At 38.9% G+C, this 15,145-nt stretch overlaps 1 protein-coding gene and 1 long non-coding RNA gene across 8 annotated transcripts; both read left to right on the top strand.

Moving 5' to 3' along the window:
- Positions 1-7,363: 7,363 nt before the first annotated feature.
- On the top strand, positions 7,364-8,946 carry LOC121051157. Its single transcript, XM_040513194.1, has 3 exons — positions 7,364-7,607; positions 7,753-7,864; positions 8,632-8,946. The coding sequence occupies exons 1-3, from the start codon at positions 7,387-7,389 to the stop codon at positions 8,944-8,946; spliced, it is 648 nt and encodes a 215-aa protein (XP_040369128.1). The 5' UTR covers positions 7,364-7,386.
- A 144-nt stretch (positions 8,947-9,090) lies between these two features.
- LOC112186001 lies at positions 9,091-14,001 on the top strand. Of its 7 annotated transcripts, none has more exons than XR_002930577.2 (14): positions 9,091-9,307; positions 9,536-9,607; positions 9,736-9,879; positions 9,998-10,105; positions 10,275-10,346; positions 10,596-10,780; positions 10,871-11,006; positions 11,100-11,405; positions 11,530-11,680; positions 11,786-11,816; positions 12,466-12,656; positions 12,975-13,115; positions 13,219-13,293; positions 13,418-14,001. It is a non-coding gene; the product is annotated as an uncharacterized LOC112186001 (long non-coding RNA). The 7 variants fall into 7 exon arrangements; XR_002930576.2 differs by having other exon boundaries at positions 11,786-12,016; XR_005805861.1 differs by having other exon boundaries at positions 11,786-12,311.
- Positions 14,002-15,145: the final 1,144 nt, after the last annotated feature.

Here is a 15,145-nt window from a genome sequence, read left to right as displayed (position 1 = left end):
CCCCCGTTTAGGATGAGTAGGCATGGTAGTCTATAGTTGTAGGGACTTTGTTATGGTGTGTGTATTTTGCTAGCGGTGACTTAGTGAAACTGTAGGTGTGAATGTATGTAATCGAAAAATGTATCTCACAAGCGATCTCTTAAAATGGCTAGTGGTTTGTAGTTGAGACATTGGGATATTTTGATCGATTTTGCTACTATCATTCTTTTGTGTGCGGTGCTTTTAGTTTCAGGTAGATTGCTCATTATTACACTTTATAATAAGTCTCAGTACATGTAATCACGATGTGAGTACTGCAATTGTGTGCCTTGATGAGCAACGTCTTCTATGTTGGGGGCAAATATAGTTTTGTTTGGTTTGCCGATTTCTTGCATGGTGGGATAATAGATTTTGACAATTTGATCTGAATCAATTGTTGGCAAATATCTTGAGGAGGTTGAGAATTTCTCTATACGTATTTGAGAGTAGAGTTCTACATGTTTGGCTCTAGTTTTTCTTGAGCTGGTTAACAGTCTCTTTTCTTGCGTGGGCGTGCTAGCACCGTTCAGGTGCGGTCGTCGGGAGTGTCCCTTGACCTGACTTCTTTTGAGCAATTGTGGACGAGGAGAGCACCGACCTCGTCGCGGGGGTCTTTGTACCTCGTGGTGAGGACTTTGTCTTGTATCACCAAGTCGATACTCAAAGTTGTAGGTCGAGCAGAGCGAAATCACCGGGAAGTAAGGAGAACTTACTAAAGCGTGACTTTAGCTTGGCTGGTTTGCAAGGGCATTACCCTTGCTTGGCTGGTTCCGTAATCGTTGTGGTCGCAGTACTACAGTCGGCTCCCAAGAAGACTAGGACCGAAGCACATTGACAGAGGGTTTGGTGGCACTGACAGTCGCCTCTTGAGAAGACTCGGACTGGAGTGTTATCACCCGTAAGAGAAGGAGAGGAGTTGCTCTTAGAGAGGGGTTGCTCTAGAGAGGCTTGGATAATCTTAGAGATTGTTGTTGAATTGTGTTCTTCTGTTACTTGTTGTAGCCTCTATATATAGGCTACCAAGCCATAGTGGTTGGCTTTAAACAAATCATGATGGGTTAGGTCTGAGCACTTAAAACACTAATGGAATGTTAGGTTTAAGCACTTAAAACACTAATGGAATGTTAGGTTTAAGCACTTAAGCACTAATATATGGAATGTTAGGTTTAAGCACTTAAACACTAACATATGGAATGTTAGGTTTAAGTACTTACTGCTCCTATTTTTCTGCAGCTATATCTCCACTAAGAACTCAAAATGGGCCTTTGACTTCTTCATATAAAATTATCCACAATGAGTGTAGATAATTGTGGCAAATTTTCAGAGCTTTCTTCCATGTGGTTGGGCCAGAAATGCTGCTGGACTCCTTACAGGTCCAGCTTTCCAGTTTTGCTTTTGCAGAAAATTGGACTGATTGTTTGAAGGCTTTCCACTCATAACTAGCTCTAGAACTCTTCATAAGAAATGATCCTTGGGATGTCTACAATTAATCTGGAAATTTTTATCTCATTTTGATTTCATTTGGTTAGTCTTCCGCCCCTCCTTCCTTGTTTAGCTCGGTTTCACCTAGCCGAAGTAGGAAAATGTGCTAAAGTTGACTTTTCATTTCCATGCTTCCATCATTTCCTTTTCTTGCAGCTCGCATAATCTTCCACAGTAGGCTTTATTTAGCCTCTAAATAATATATTTCAAACTTGTCGGCAATATATAGCTTGAGCCACTGACTTTGGCTCAATTTCTCTAAGACACGCCTTGTCATGCCAAAATGCTCATTTTGGGTCCAAACATTGCCCCCCCAGACCTCGAAGTCAAAGGTCTCCGTCTTGACTGAAGAGGTCTTGAATCAGCACTGCTCTTATAATGTTGTTGCTCCAAAAGTCACTTTTGTTGGCTTGATTGAAATTACTTGACTGATTCCATATAGGCCTCTAAATAGGCCATAAAGCTTGAATGCCACAATCTGAATTGCCTTTGTCATGAACTGACGCTTTCTTTGCCAACTTTATTGCCCCCCATGTATCTGATGTCTGGTATCCTTTGGGCAACCTTACTGAAATGGCCAGGTGGGGAAGAGCGAACAAGAGAGGCAGAATCCATTTTGGCATGAGCTACTCCCACATAGTGGTTTAGGCCCATTTGCACTCACTTCTGGATTCAAGAACCTGTCATGAACGTTGTCCCTTTTCTAGACACCATTTCACATAGGCTATACTTACTAATATGAGAAATGTCATAAGTGTGAAGATAGTTCAACAAGTGTTAATAAAAGCAGCCCTTAACCTTAAGGGACCTGAACTAGGCACCAATAAGGAGTTTAGGTCAATATTAACAAAAGAGACTTCACCTATTCCGTTATGATTCACAACCCTTTACCAACCTCAACTTCTTCATAGTGGTGTGATTTACATGGAGATTTTTCAATCCCCGGCAACGGCGCCAGAAATAAATAATTGTTTCCACCATTCGCCGCCTCTATAAGATCACGGGGGAGGCCATCTATGCTTCACTCCAAGCTCCGATGTATCAAAATTTGCAGGGTAAAAATCCCTCCTGTGAGAGCTTGTAGGAAAAGAACAAAGATACTTCGTGTTGAAGAATTTGAAGGAATTTGGCTCGTGAGAGGGGAAATCTTGCCCCCCAAGTATCCTTGTTGGTTGGCGAAGCATGATCTTCAATTGCAATTGACGAGATAAAGATAAGTATAGATCGACTTTGTTACCAACTACCATATCATAGAACATGATGTCTTCAGAATAAGCCACGAATTGGCTTTTGCATTTGACCACTTACAGATTGGCTTTCCAAGACCACAACTTAATTGATAATTAAGTTGGCCATGGCTTAGTTGGTTAACTCCACCATGACGTCCAGAAGCATGGCCAAGGCTAAATTGATAATTAAGTGGGCCATGTTTTGATTGGTCCTCTTCATGATCATGATGACGTCCAGCCGCAGAGTCACAATTAAATTGATCATGAACTTGCTTCTGTTGATCAAAAGGATGATCATGGGCCATATCTTGCCCCCCATGCATCTGATCAGTAGCCACGTATTTGGCTTGATCAGTGGAGAAATCAGATATTTGTTCAAAGACAAATTCATTGTGAGAAGAACCATCTTGTGGATCGTCTTCTCCATGCACAACCTCTGTGTAAGGCTGTAATTCATCAGTGAAGTGTGTAGGTTTATCGCCACCTATAGGAAATTCAACCTCAGAAACAACCTCTTTGCGTGCAGATTCTTGACTTTCCAATTCGCTTTGATGTGAGCTGACTTGAATAGCCAAGATGGAATCTTCCTTGCGAAAGGTCGCGGACTCTGCTATAGCCTCTTTGCAATTGCTCGCGAGGAACTCTTGGGATTGCTCTCTAGCCTCCCGAGCACACTGGGAAATGCGCTGATCGAAGTCGCAAAGACGTTGTTCCGTCCTCACGATCGACGTAGCCAGATGCTTCCGATAGTTACCACTGTTGATCATAAGGATGCGGAGTCGCTAATCGATGCTAGCACCCTTTGGGATGATGACGGCTTCGAACTCATCATCAATGTCAGTATTAACAGTGGTGGCAACATTGGCCATCTTGTCACTTTAGGAAGTTCCTTTGATAAAGATCTTCCCCTCGCATCGCAATGATGGTGAATACAAAAAGACTCTAGTGCAAGTCCCACTGGGCGTGCCAAAATGTTTGGCTCCAGTTTTTCTTAAGCTGGTCAACAATCTTTTTTCTTGCGCGGGAGTGCCAGCGCCGTTCGGGTGCGATCTTCGGGGGTGTCCCTTGACCTGACTTCTTTTGAGCAATTGTGGACGAGGAGAGCACCAACCTCGTCGCGGGATTCTTCTGTGCCTCGTGGTGAGGACTTTGTCTTGTATCACCAAGTTGATACTCAACGTTGCATGTCGAGCAGAGCGAAATCACCGGAAAGTAGGGAGAACTTGCTAAAGTGTGACTTTAGCTTGGCTGGTTTGCGAGGGCGTTACCCTTGCTTGGCTGGTTCCGTAACCGTTGTAGTCGCGGTACTACAGTCCGCTGCCGAGAAGACTAGGACCAAAGCACATTGACAGAGGGTTTGGTGGCACTGACAGTCGGCTCTTGAGAAAACTAGGACTGGAGTGTGATCACCGGTAAGAGAAGAAGAGGAGTTGCTCTTAGAGAGGGGTTGCTCTAGAGAGGCTTGGATAATCTTAGAGATTGTTGTTGAATTGTGTTCTTTTGTTACTTGTTGTAGCCTCTATATATAGGCTACCAAGCCATAGTGGTTGGCCTTAAACAAATCATGATGGGTTAGGTTTGAGCACTTAAAACACTAATGGAATGTTAGGTTTAAGCACTTGAAACACTAATGGAATGTTAGGTTTAAGCACTTAAACACTAATGGAATGTTAGGTTTAAGCACTTACTACTCCAATGTTGCTGCAGCTATATCTCCACCAAGAACTCAAAATGGGCCTTTGACTTCTTCATATCAAATTATTCACAATGAGTGTAGATCATTGTGGCAAATTTTTAGAGCTTTCTTCCATGTGGTTGGGCCAAAAATGCTGCTGGACTCCTTACAGGTCCAGCTTTCCAGTTTTGCTTCTGCAGAAAATTAGACTGATTTTTTGAAAGATTTCCACTCATAACTAGCTCTGAAACTCTGCATAAGAAATGATCCTTGGAATGTCTAGAATTAATATGGAAAGTTTTAGCTCATTTGGATTTCATTTGGTTAGTCTGCCACCCCTCCTTCCTTGTTTAGCTCGGTTTCTCCTAGCCGAAGTAGGAAAATGTGCTAAAGTTGACTTTTCATTTCCATGCTTCCATCATTTCCTTTTCTTGTAGCTCGCATAATCTTCCATAGTAGGCTTTATTTAGCCTCTAAATAATATGTTTCGAACTTGTCGACAATATATAGCTTGAGCCACTGATTTTGGCACAATTTCTCTAAGACACGCCTTGTCAGGCCAAAATGCTCATTTTGGGTCCAAACACTACAAGTTAGCTCTAGGGTTGAAACGATTGACTTATGTTTTGTATGCTTCCATTTTTATCCTGGAAAAAAAAAAGAAAAAAAAGAGGAATTGAATATTATTATTATTATTTTAGAAGAATAAATTATCTATACTTTTATTAAAAGATGAGAGCTTGCACTCCATAATTGATTTTTTTTTTTACCTACTAAAAATAATCAATAGGAAATCTAAAGTCAATTTAGAAACCAGAATAATAAAAGAGATAAAAAAAATAAAATTAAAATGGCATGAAATGTGGGTTTCTATCAGGTCCCACTACTTTAACTACCTCTCCACATTTTTTTTCTTTCTAAATTCCCTCACACATAGTTTGAGCCTTTGAGCCAACAAACTTGTTTCCTTAAAGAAAACACAACTCAAATAAATATTTGAAAAAAAAAGAAAAAGAATAAAAAAAACATAATCCCGCTCAAAGGGTAACCCTTATGGCCTTATCATAGACTCGACCGCATTCAATACCCACGATCCTTACTTGTAACGGCTACCTCTGCCTTTCTTTGTAATTTGTATGCTCTGCTCTTCTCCCATTTGCTTCTTGTTCATAGCTCAGTTAGCCTTAAAATCCCTAATTGCCGAAGCTCTTCGTTCTCTTCTCTGTTAGCCCTAAAATCCCTAATTCCTAAAGCTACTTTTTTGGAGACATACTTTTGACTTTTTGATAGTATATGTGTGACAAACTCAATCCGGTGACTAGCATTGATGTGCACCAATTGTGGTCTTAGGCGGTTGTACTAGGTTTATTGATTGGATCCTATAACATCAAAACCTATTAGGCTTTTAGTTTTCATAGTAATATAGCTTTGAATAAGTGTGCAGGTAGTTCTTTGATGGAATTTACTTTGGAAGGGGTGTGTACCCCGTTTAGGATGAGTAGGCAGAGTAGTTTATAGTTGTAGGGACTTTGTTATGGTGTATGTATTTTGCTAGCGGTGACTTAGTGAAACCGTAGGTGTGAATGTATGTAATCGAAAAGTGTATCTCACAAGCGATCTCTTAAAATGGCTAGTGGTTTGTAGTTGAGACATTGGGATATTTTGATCAATTTTGCTACTATCATTCTTTTGTGCGCGGTGCTTTTAGTTTCAGGTAGATTGCTCATCATTACACTTTATAATAAGTCTCAGTACATGTAATCACGCTGTGAGTATTGCAATTGCGTGCCTTGATAGAAGTGGGGGCAAATATAGTTTTGTTTGGTTTGCCGATTTCTTGCATGGTGGGATAATAGATTTTGACAGTTTGATCTGAATCAATTGTTGACAAATATCTTGAGGAGGTTGAGAATTTCTCTATAGGTGTTTGAAAGTAGGGTGCTAGTGTAACTTTAGCTCTAGGGTCGAAATGATTGACTTATGTTTTGTATGCTCCCATTTTTATCTTGGAGAAAAATAAGAAGAGGAATTGAATATTATTATTAGTTGAGAAGAATAAATTATCTACACTTTTATTAAAAGAAGAGAGCTTGCACTCCATAACTGTTTTTTTTTTTTTAACCAAACAAAAATAATCAATAGAAAATCTAAAGTCAATTTAGAAACGAGAATAATAAAAAAGATTAAATATAAAAATAACTGACTTTTATTAGCTCACACTACTTTTAAATTTTTAGTTCTCCACACTTTTTGAATTTTTTTTTTAATTTTTTTTTTATTTTAAACTTCCCTCACACATAGTTTGAGCCTTTGAGCCCACAAACTTGTTTCCTTAAAGAAAACACAACTCAAATAAATATTTGAAAAACAAGACTCGACCGCATTCAATACTCACAATCCTTACTTGTAACGGCTACCTCAGCCTTTCTTTGTAATTTGTATGCTCTGCTCTTCTCCCATTTGCTTCACGCTTCTCCCATTTGCTTCTTGTTCATAGCTCAGTTAGCCCTAAAATCCCTAATTCCCGAAGCTCTTCGTTCTCTTCTCTGTTAGCCCTAAAATCCCTAATTCCCAAAGCTCCGTCTCGTCACTCGTTCCCAGAGTGAAACGTTCATTGCTGTGAGCGAAACCCTATAACCCGATCTGTCATGGCCAAATGGGGGAGATCATCTTCAGCCGAGCGAAGCCCTAAAAACCGATCTGTGGTGGCCAAACGGGGGAGATCATCGGTGAAGAGACTGCCGCTCCATCCTTTTCTTCAAGATTATGCCGATTTCTACAAGAACTGTCTCTATTACGCCGTGTATAACTCGGCGAATTCCTTTCTGTTCGACATTCTCCAGCCCATTCTCTAGAGTCTCATCAGGTAATTTCATGTTTTTGTTTCCACAAATTTTTGATACGGATCTTCACGATTCAATTTTGGGGTAGTAATTATCGATTCTTTTACATCCATCCAGGGATTTATTGAGGGGAGTTTTGATGAGATGGGAGGAGAATAAGCCAGTCGGGTCCCTGCTTCCGAGTTGCGTGGAAGTCAGTGATCACGTCGCAATTCTCCCCGCAGTTGGCTCTGGTCTTGATGAGGATAAGGATTATCAGAATAAATTCAGGGAGGCCGTGGAAGCGTTTCTTGGATTTAGTGGAACACATCACCACGATAGAGACAACTTCTTCCGCCGGCTTCGAACCCCCCTATCGAGGTAACGGCTCCTTCATTCTCCCTGATTCTGATTCTATAATGTCTATTACAAGTATGTATATATTCGTTTTAATTTCATACTCTGATTCTGTAATGTCTATTACAAGTATGTATATATTCGTTTTAATTTCATACTCTTTGTACAGGGAAAGATTCGCTGCTCTTTATTTTCATCGTTTACTGCTCAATGAAGCACAGAGGGCCGATTTTCCGGCTGATACCGTAGAGAACCTCAGGAATAGTGTTGTTTGTTATAGTGTGAAAATACAAGGACAGAATATGATTTTCTGGAAAACGAGGATTGCAGTGCACTGATCAATCCTTACTGGGCAGCAGAAACCAAAATAACAAACTAAACACCAGATTTTGGTTACGCAGTGAAAACCTCAAGTATGAGATTAAAAACACTGCGGGGCTCTTACTCTTTGAGAACCCAAAATAAAGATCATCATATTGAAAAGGATATGTTCTTTTACAAACTTTGAATAGCACTAGCTCGGCTATAAGATTCACACAAAATCTAATACAAAGTTTGTCTTCCTTCTAGAACTCCTTCACTTAAACGATCTTCAAATCTTGTTCTTCTTTCTTCACAGTCTCCCTACTGATCTTGAGAGTGTATTATGCATATGAAACTATGATCACAAACACTTATACATGGACCAAGTGTTTCGGTTCTTTGTGAAGACACAAACTCAAACAAACATGCAAGACTCTATCACCAATTCTTGCGTTTCTGAATCACGTTTTTGCCGTGCATATTTTCTGAATATATATCAAGCACCAACGGCAAAAACTCTATACCAAGATTCTGACCTAATTCCTCTTTAATTGAGAAAGAGACTTTCCATATAAGAAATACAATAAATCTTAAAGGAAATCAATTACACAATTTTATAAACAGAAAAATATCTTTAAATGCTCAAAGATATTTTCTCGTTTTATATGGAATGCCAACACACCAAGTTAATCAAAACTTGTACCTACATAGTGGCGTGTATTACAGTGGCTACAACATCTGGGAGATGATCGAGTGGAGGGGACAGTACAATTTAGCAGTTACCAGTCAGAAGAACAAGTGGTTTAGAGATGCATACAACTTCCGAACCTACAAGGACACTGCCCTTGATGAGGCGCAGCTGGTCCGAAATACTACTCGACATTTGAATGACAACAGGAATGTTAAGAGTTTTTACTGCACTAAGCCCTACGTTGGTGCGATTGTCTTCGATACAATCCCGGATATCATTCCAAAGCTCTACTCCTTTATGTGGACCTGCAATATAGATATGGATTTAAAAAAAATATTGGTTGCACCCCCGGAAGAGGACAGTCCCTAAGATGGGGTTTCCGGGGTGCTCTCTCAAAAATCTGATAGGGTGTGTCCATTTGTTAGGATGTCCTGAGTTTATAAGAGTCAGTCCACATGTCAAAGTTTTTTTTTTTTTTTTTATACTTTACCTTCTAAGGTTCACTTTGCTTTCTCCTGTTGTAGGGTCTTTTGATAGTCTTTTCTTCTACATATCTCTTTTCCTTTTGTAGTGAACACCAGGTTCACTTTGCTTTCTCTGTTGCAGGGTCTTTTGATAGAGTCTTTTCTTCTGCATATCTCTTTTCCTTTTCCAGTGAACACCAGGTTCACTTTGTTTTGCTTTTGTGTTGCACTTTTATCTAATTGTTGGTGTTCACTTGCCAATTCAGGTATGTCAATCCTCCTTCCTCTCTCTCTCTCTCTCTCTCTCTCTCTCTGATCAATCACTCTGTTTGCATACTAGTGACAGCGCCACTAATTACCAATTTGTTTTTTGTTTAGATGTTCATCCTCTTTTACATTTGCTCTTTATCGTTGCTTTGTTTACAAGTATCAATTTTGCTGACCCAATTACTCAAACAAAAACTGACTTAAGCATCGGAGTTTTTTTTTTGCAGGTACCCCCCTTCTTTCTTCTTCCATCAGCGTTCCTAACCAACTCCACTTGTTACCTGTATCTTTTACTTTTGGTAAGTGGTTCCTTTTGGGGTCGTGCTTCTGTTTGTGATGTATTATGATACCCTTGGCATATTGGAATTACATTCACGGTTAATATAGTTGTGATATATGAAGATATACTAATGTCTTCTTTATACAGGATTGTTATTACTTTTGATGAAGGAACCATTTTGGTAAAGATTGGTCGAGCAGTACACATTTTGAGGTTCAATCTCCCTACTTTGCAGACTACCATGTTTCTTTGAGATGGTCCTAGATTTATTCCCCAAGAGCAACATAACAGGTAGGAGGATTTTGTATTCGCTAACTGTTGTGCATCAAGCAATGTTAGATGTAGGTCCTCATCTACCTGTGATCTTATGGATTGGTGCGTTATGATGAAAATCTTATTTTGCTTTCAGTAATTTTTGGAGTCCTGAGGGATGTTGGAGGATGCACCGGAAGTCGCTACATGTTCTGATTACAAATTTGATCTTGCTATACAGCTAGGTAATCTGGAGATTGCCGAGGTAAGATACCATCTTTATTGTTGAGTTGGTAGAAAGCTTTGCTCCAGAGCTTACTTTTACTCGGGTGTTTTATTCCTTTGTACACAAAACTCTTTATTTTTTTGTACACAAAACTCCTTATTTTTATCTGCTTTTTTGAAGATATTAAGTTCTCTTCTGTTGCTGACAGGATATTGCTACTAAAGCGCACAGTGAATCCAAATGGAAGCAGCTGGGAGAATTAGCTATGTCCTCTGGGAAGGTATATCTTTACCTGTGTCTTCGGTCTAATTTCCATAAATAAACTTTAAAGACCTCACGTCAACTCACACCTAAAGAATCATTCATGTATCCATCCTGATTGGAAGTGCTCATAGCTACCCCTACTTAGTGTTTGATACTACTAGATATTCTTACTATCAGTTGACTTTTTGTGATACATCAGTTTATGCCTTTGCATTTTATTTTGTACATCCAAATCTTTATTCATACCCTTGTATGGCTTATGCAGTTAGAACTTACTGAAGATTACATATTACACGGGATGGACTTTTCTGACTTGTTACTTCTGTATTCTTCTCTGGGAGATGCTCAAGGAATGTCAAAGCTTGAAGAGCAGGGAAAGAATAATGTTGCATTCCTTGGGTTGTTCATGCTGGGTAACTTGGAAGAACGCATCCAGCTGTTGCTAGATAGGTAAATTTCTGTATAACATAATGACGATCCCTCAACTTCTCCATGTATTGTGATGTTTGTTTGTTGAAGTATTTACATCTTTCCTTACAGTGAGCGAATACTTGAAGCAGCTTTGATGGCACGATCTTACGTACCCAGCATGGTGTCAGAGATAGTTCAATTTGGAGAAATGACCTGGACAATGTCTAACTTCCAGTCCTTTTTTTTTTTTTTCTTCACTTTATGGGTATGAAACTTTATTTACAAAAAATCTGTCATCTGAGATGTAGAAGTTATGCCAAGAAATAATAACTCGCTTTCTGTCAATGGATTGTGCTAGGTACCTTTTGCCCGTGCTGCTTCAGTATGACTCTACTGCACAGGAATCTGATACAACAGAATCACATACTACAGAAGAATCTGATATAACAGAATCACATGCCCGTGCTGTTTTTTGTTTAGATGTTCATCCTCTTTCAAATTTGCTCTTTATCATTACTTTGTTTACAAGTATCAATGTTGCTGACCCAATTACTCGAACAAAAACTGACTTAAGCATCGGAGTTTTTTTTGCAGGTACCCCCCTCCTCCCCTTTCATCAACGTTCCTAACCAACTCCACTTGTTATCTTTATCTTTTACTTTTGGTAAGTGGTTCCTTTCGGGGTCATGCTTCTGTTTGTGATGTATTATGATGACCTTGGCATGTTGGAAGTTCACGGTTAATATAGTTGTGATATATGATGATATACTAATGTCTTCTTTACACAGGACTGTTATTGCTTATGACGAAGGAACCATTTTGGTAAAGATTGGTTAACAAGTACCAGTTGCTAGCATGGATAGTAGTGGGAAACTAAACTGGGCCAAGCATAATGAAATCCAAACTGTGAATATCAAAAGTGTGGGATCACATTTTGAGGTTCAATCTCCCATACTTTGCAGACTACCATTTTCTTTGAGATGGTCCTCGATTTATTTGTTTGAGTTGAATTTAATGGTGTCCTGTTTTTCTGAAATTTTACAGATGGAGAAAGATTACCATTGGCCGTGAAGGAGTTAGGAAACTGTGATCTTTATCCTCAAGCATCTATGTTTGATGAATCTTTAATCCAGTTGATAATGATGCCACTGTAGTTGTGCCATGCCACCTACTAGCCTTCTTGACGTGTTTTGCTTGCATTTCTGCCATGTTAATCTTGTTATTAGTAAACAGAAAATTCCTCTTTGCATGATGGTACACGGGACACCAGCTCTAGTATGGACTATTACCCATAATGCATTACTATTTGACTTCAATATTCTTTGACATGAGAGATTTAGATTAGAGTCAGGAAGAGGCATAACTAGGAAATAATCTTCTTACCCCCCCCCCCAACCAACACCAAAAAAATAAACACTCCCTCTCAGTTTGGCTCTAACTCATGTGGCTATGGGTCCAGTTGCATTGACACCCTTATATTAATTCAATTTGAAACCGTATTCCAATTGATTATGTTGTGATTACTTAACGAGGCATAATTGCATGGTTCTCTTTACTAGCAAATATAAAGGTAGATCTTTGAAGCTATACTATATGTTTATCAATTTAAGAAGTTACTATCTGTAAGAAATTTTGATCTGCTCATAACCACTGCATTTCAGATTTTCAGCAGAAAATGTACGTTAGATGTGTGTTGTTAAGTTTTCTATTGTATCTGATTCCAGAATTTGAAGCACAACACCCCAATGGAAGGTTTGTTGTTGTTTGTGGAGATGGAGAGTACATAATATACGTGGCTCTAGCATGGAGAAATAGAACCTTTGGCTCGGAATTGGAGTTTGTCTGGTCATCAGACAGAGAATATGCTGTTAGGGAAGCGACATCAAAGATCAAAGTTTTCAGCAAAATGTTCTAGGTATTGACACTTATAAATTAGAGAAATCGTTGATTCTACATTAGAGTTTTTTTTGTGAAAGCAATTGTTATTGGAGAAGATAGTGTACAGAAGTATAGTGTGGTTGAGTAAGGCACTGCCTTGATTTACCACCAAATTGGAGAAGATACCCTAAACATTGATGCAAATTTGGAACTTGGAAGTGTTGATAGTTATCAGCAGGGCTCTACTTGCCGATGGCAGATTTAGCTCTTGCATAAAACAATTATTTGCTTTTCAAAAATAAAAAAGTTTGCTAAATTGGATAGGTTTGGAGTTAAACTGGTATTTACTGTGCAGGAAAAGAAGAATATTTGACCAACATGTTCTGTTGAACACATTTATGGAGGGACACTATTGGCAATGTGTTCAAATGACTTTGTATGCTTCTATGACTGGGCAGAATGCAGATTGTTTAGACGAATTGATGTGAATGTTAAGGTATCCACTAGCACCACATCAAACAATATCACTATCAAACCTCTGATTTTGGCCACACCAATTGTAACCTTATGTTTTACATTGGTTTGTTTGACTCTTCTAGAATGTTTATTGGGCTGATAGCGGTGATTTGGTGGCAATTTCTAGTGATTCATCATTCTACATTTGAAAATACGATGTAAGAGCTCTTCCTTTTCAAGCTTTTCCTACCTTTATTAGAAGTTTCTCAGTTCTTTCTATGCATGTTAGCTTAATCTAGATCACATGATTAACTTAGTCTGGTTAATTGCGGAGGGATGTAGTCTCTTCTTATTTGGACAGTGGAAGGGCAGTCGACGAACTAGGTGTTGAGGATGTTTTTGAGCTCCTCTTGGAGAGAAATGAGCGTGTCCAAACTGGATTATGGGTTGGCGACTGTTTTGTTTATATTAGGAACTGATTGTACAAGCTGGAAATGTCATATACCTCACTTCCAACACAGGGCTATACCAACACAAGCTGGAGATTTAGCTCTTGCATAAATATGAGGAGGGTATGACAGATTCTTGATCGGGGGGGGGGGGGGGGGGGTCATGAGTTACAATCAGACAACTGATTTAAACAGATTCTTGAACTGAAGATTAGGAAAGCCGATTCTCATTCTTGACTCAAGTTTTGAGTGCAAGATCAGAGAAAATCTTGTGACAGGGTTCTTTACGCAAATTAATACTCTAGAGACAATTAAAATAGCAAAGAAACAGAACTTGCAAATCTGCAACTTTACCTTGCCTAGGCCTTTTCTTTTTTCTTTTATTTTCCTCTCGTTTGGGAAACTATTAAGGCATTGTTAAGAGATCATTTTAATTACTTGCTGGTTCCTTAATCTGAATTCTCATTAATTAAGAGATTGTTTTTATGTTGGGGAGATCATTTTAATTACTTGCTGGTTCCTTAATCTGAATTCTCATTAATTAAGAGATTGTTTTTTTGTTGGGCATTTTTTTTTTTTTAAACTTGTCGCCAATTCATAAAGTCTATCCTTTTAATGGTTTGTCTAACTGTTAAATGTGTTTGTCTAACAATTAAATGTCGTTTGAAATCTTACATTCATCTTGAATCAAGTCCCCTAAAAATGTAAGGCCTTCTATCATCAAAGCCAGTTATGCTCTACTCTTGTGGAAGTTTTTAGTGGAGGAAAGCCAGTTATTCTCTAACTTTGGTTACATAGTATTAGCAGCACATTTAGATGAGGGTGTATGCCACTTGTTTTACTATGAAAAGAAAACCTTACCTGCAACCTTGCGACCAAACATACCTTCCCTGCACGTAGTACACTGAGACTTTCATTGTATCAGATGATGTAAGATGATGATAGGTAGGGTGCCTGAAGGCATCAGGAAACCTGGCCAACCCCACTGCGGACTGCCTCTGCTAGTCACTCTTCTATAAGGCAGCAGCCTGCGACCAAGATTGTATTTAAAATCTATCCAACTCGGGCAGTTCCACTGTCACACCTGACTGTAAGCTTGAAATCAAAATCTGCAACTTTTAATCACTGTTGAATGGGATTCTCCTGCTCGTCTCCAATTCCTTTGTCATATAGAATAAGAATACTGATCAAATCTTACAACAGAGTTCAAAATCTTGTTTCATCAAAGCCGAAAGAATGCCTTTACTGAACAAGTTTGATGGCAGAAGGTGAAGCCTTTCTACTCTTGGATGTGCAAACATAACAGTCACAATTAAGCTTCCATCTTGCGAGAATAAGGAAATTAAGGTTCCGTTTAATATATATCACGATTCAGTGATTCACGACATGAGGAAAATTAAGGAAATCATATTTCATCAAGGCACGGATTGTTAAGAGTTCGTGCATTTAGATAACCATATTGTTCATCCAGAAGAAGAATATGTAAACAAGCAGGAACTAACAGTACAGAAAAACAATGCAGATACAATTCTTCCAGACAGAGAGTCTAAGAATAGGAAATTTGTACAATCACACAACCAAATTAAGAGAAGGAAAATATTATTATCATTCAGTGAAACAA

Source organism: Rosa chinensis, chromosome 2 (assembly GCF_002994745.2).
Source record: "Rosa chinensis cultivar Old Blush chromosome 2, RchiOBHm-V2, whole genome shotgun sequence".
Lineage (NCBI taxonomy): Eukaryota > Viridiplantae > Streptophyta > Magnoliopsida > Rosales > Rosaceae > Rosa > Rosa chinensis.
The sequence above is the reverse complement of the archived record's forward strand: the minus strand, read 5'-3'. Positions and strand labels throughout refer to the sequence as shown.

What these genes read in the sequence shown, in the direction of transcription:
- LOC121051157 (XM_040513194.1), top strand. Translation starts at nt 7,387, where the DNA reads ATGAGATGGGAGGAGAATAAGCCAGTCGGGTCCCTGCTTCCGAGTTGC. An exon ending in CTTCGAACCCCCCTATCGAG is followed by an intron (nt 7,608 to 7,752) that starts GTAACGGCTCCT and finishes CTCTTTGTACAG; the next exon opens with GGAAAGATTCGCTGCTCTTT. An exon ending in ATAGTGTTGTTTGTTATAGT is followed by an intron (nt 7,865 to 8,631) that starts GTGAAAATACAA and finishes AACATCTGGGAG; the next exon opens with ATGATCGAGTGGAGGGGACA.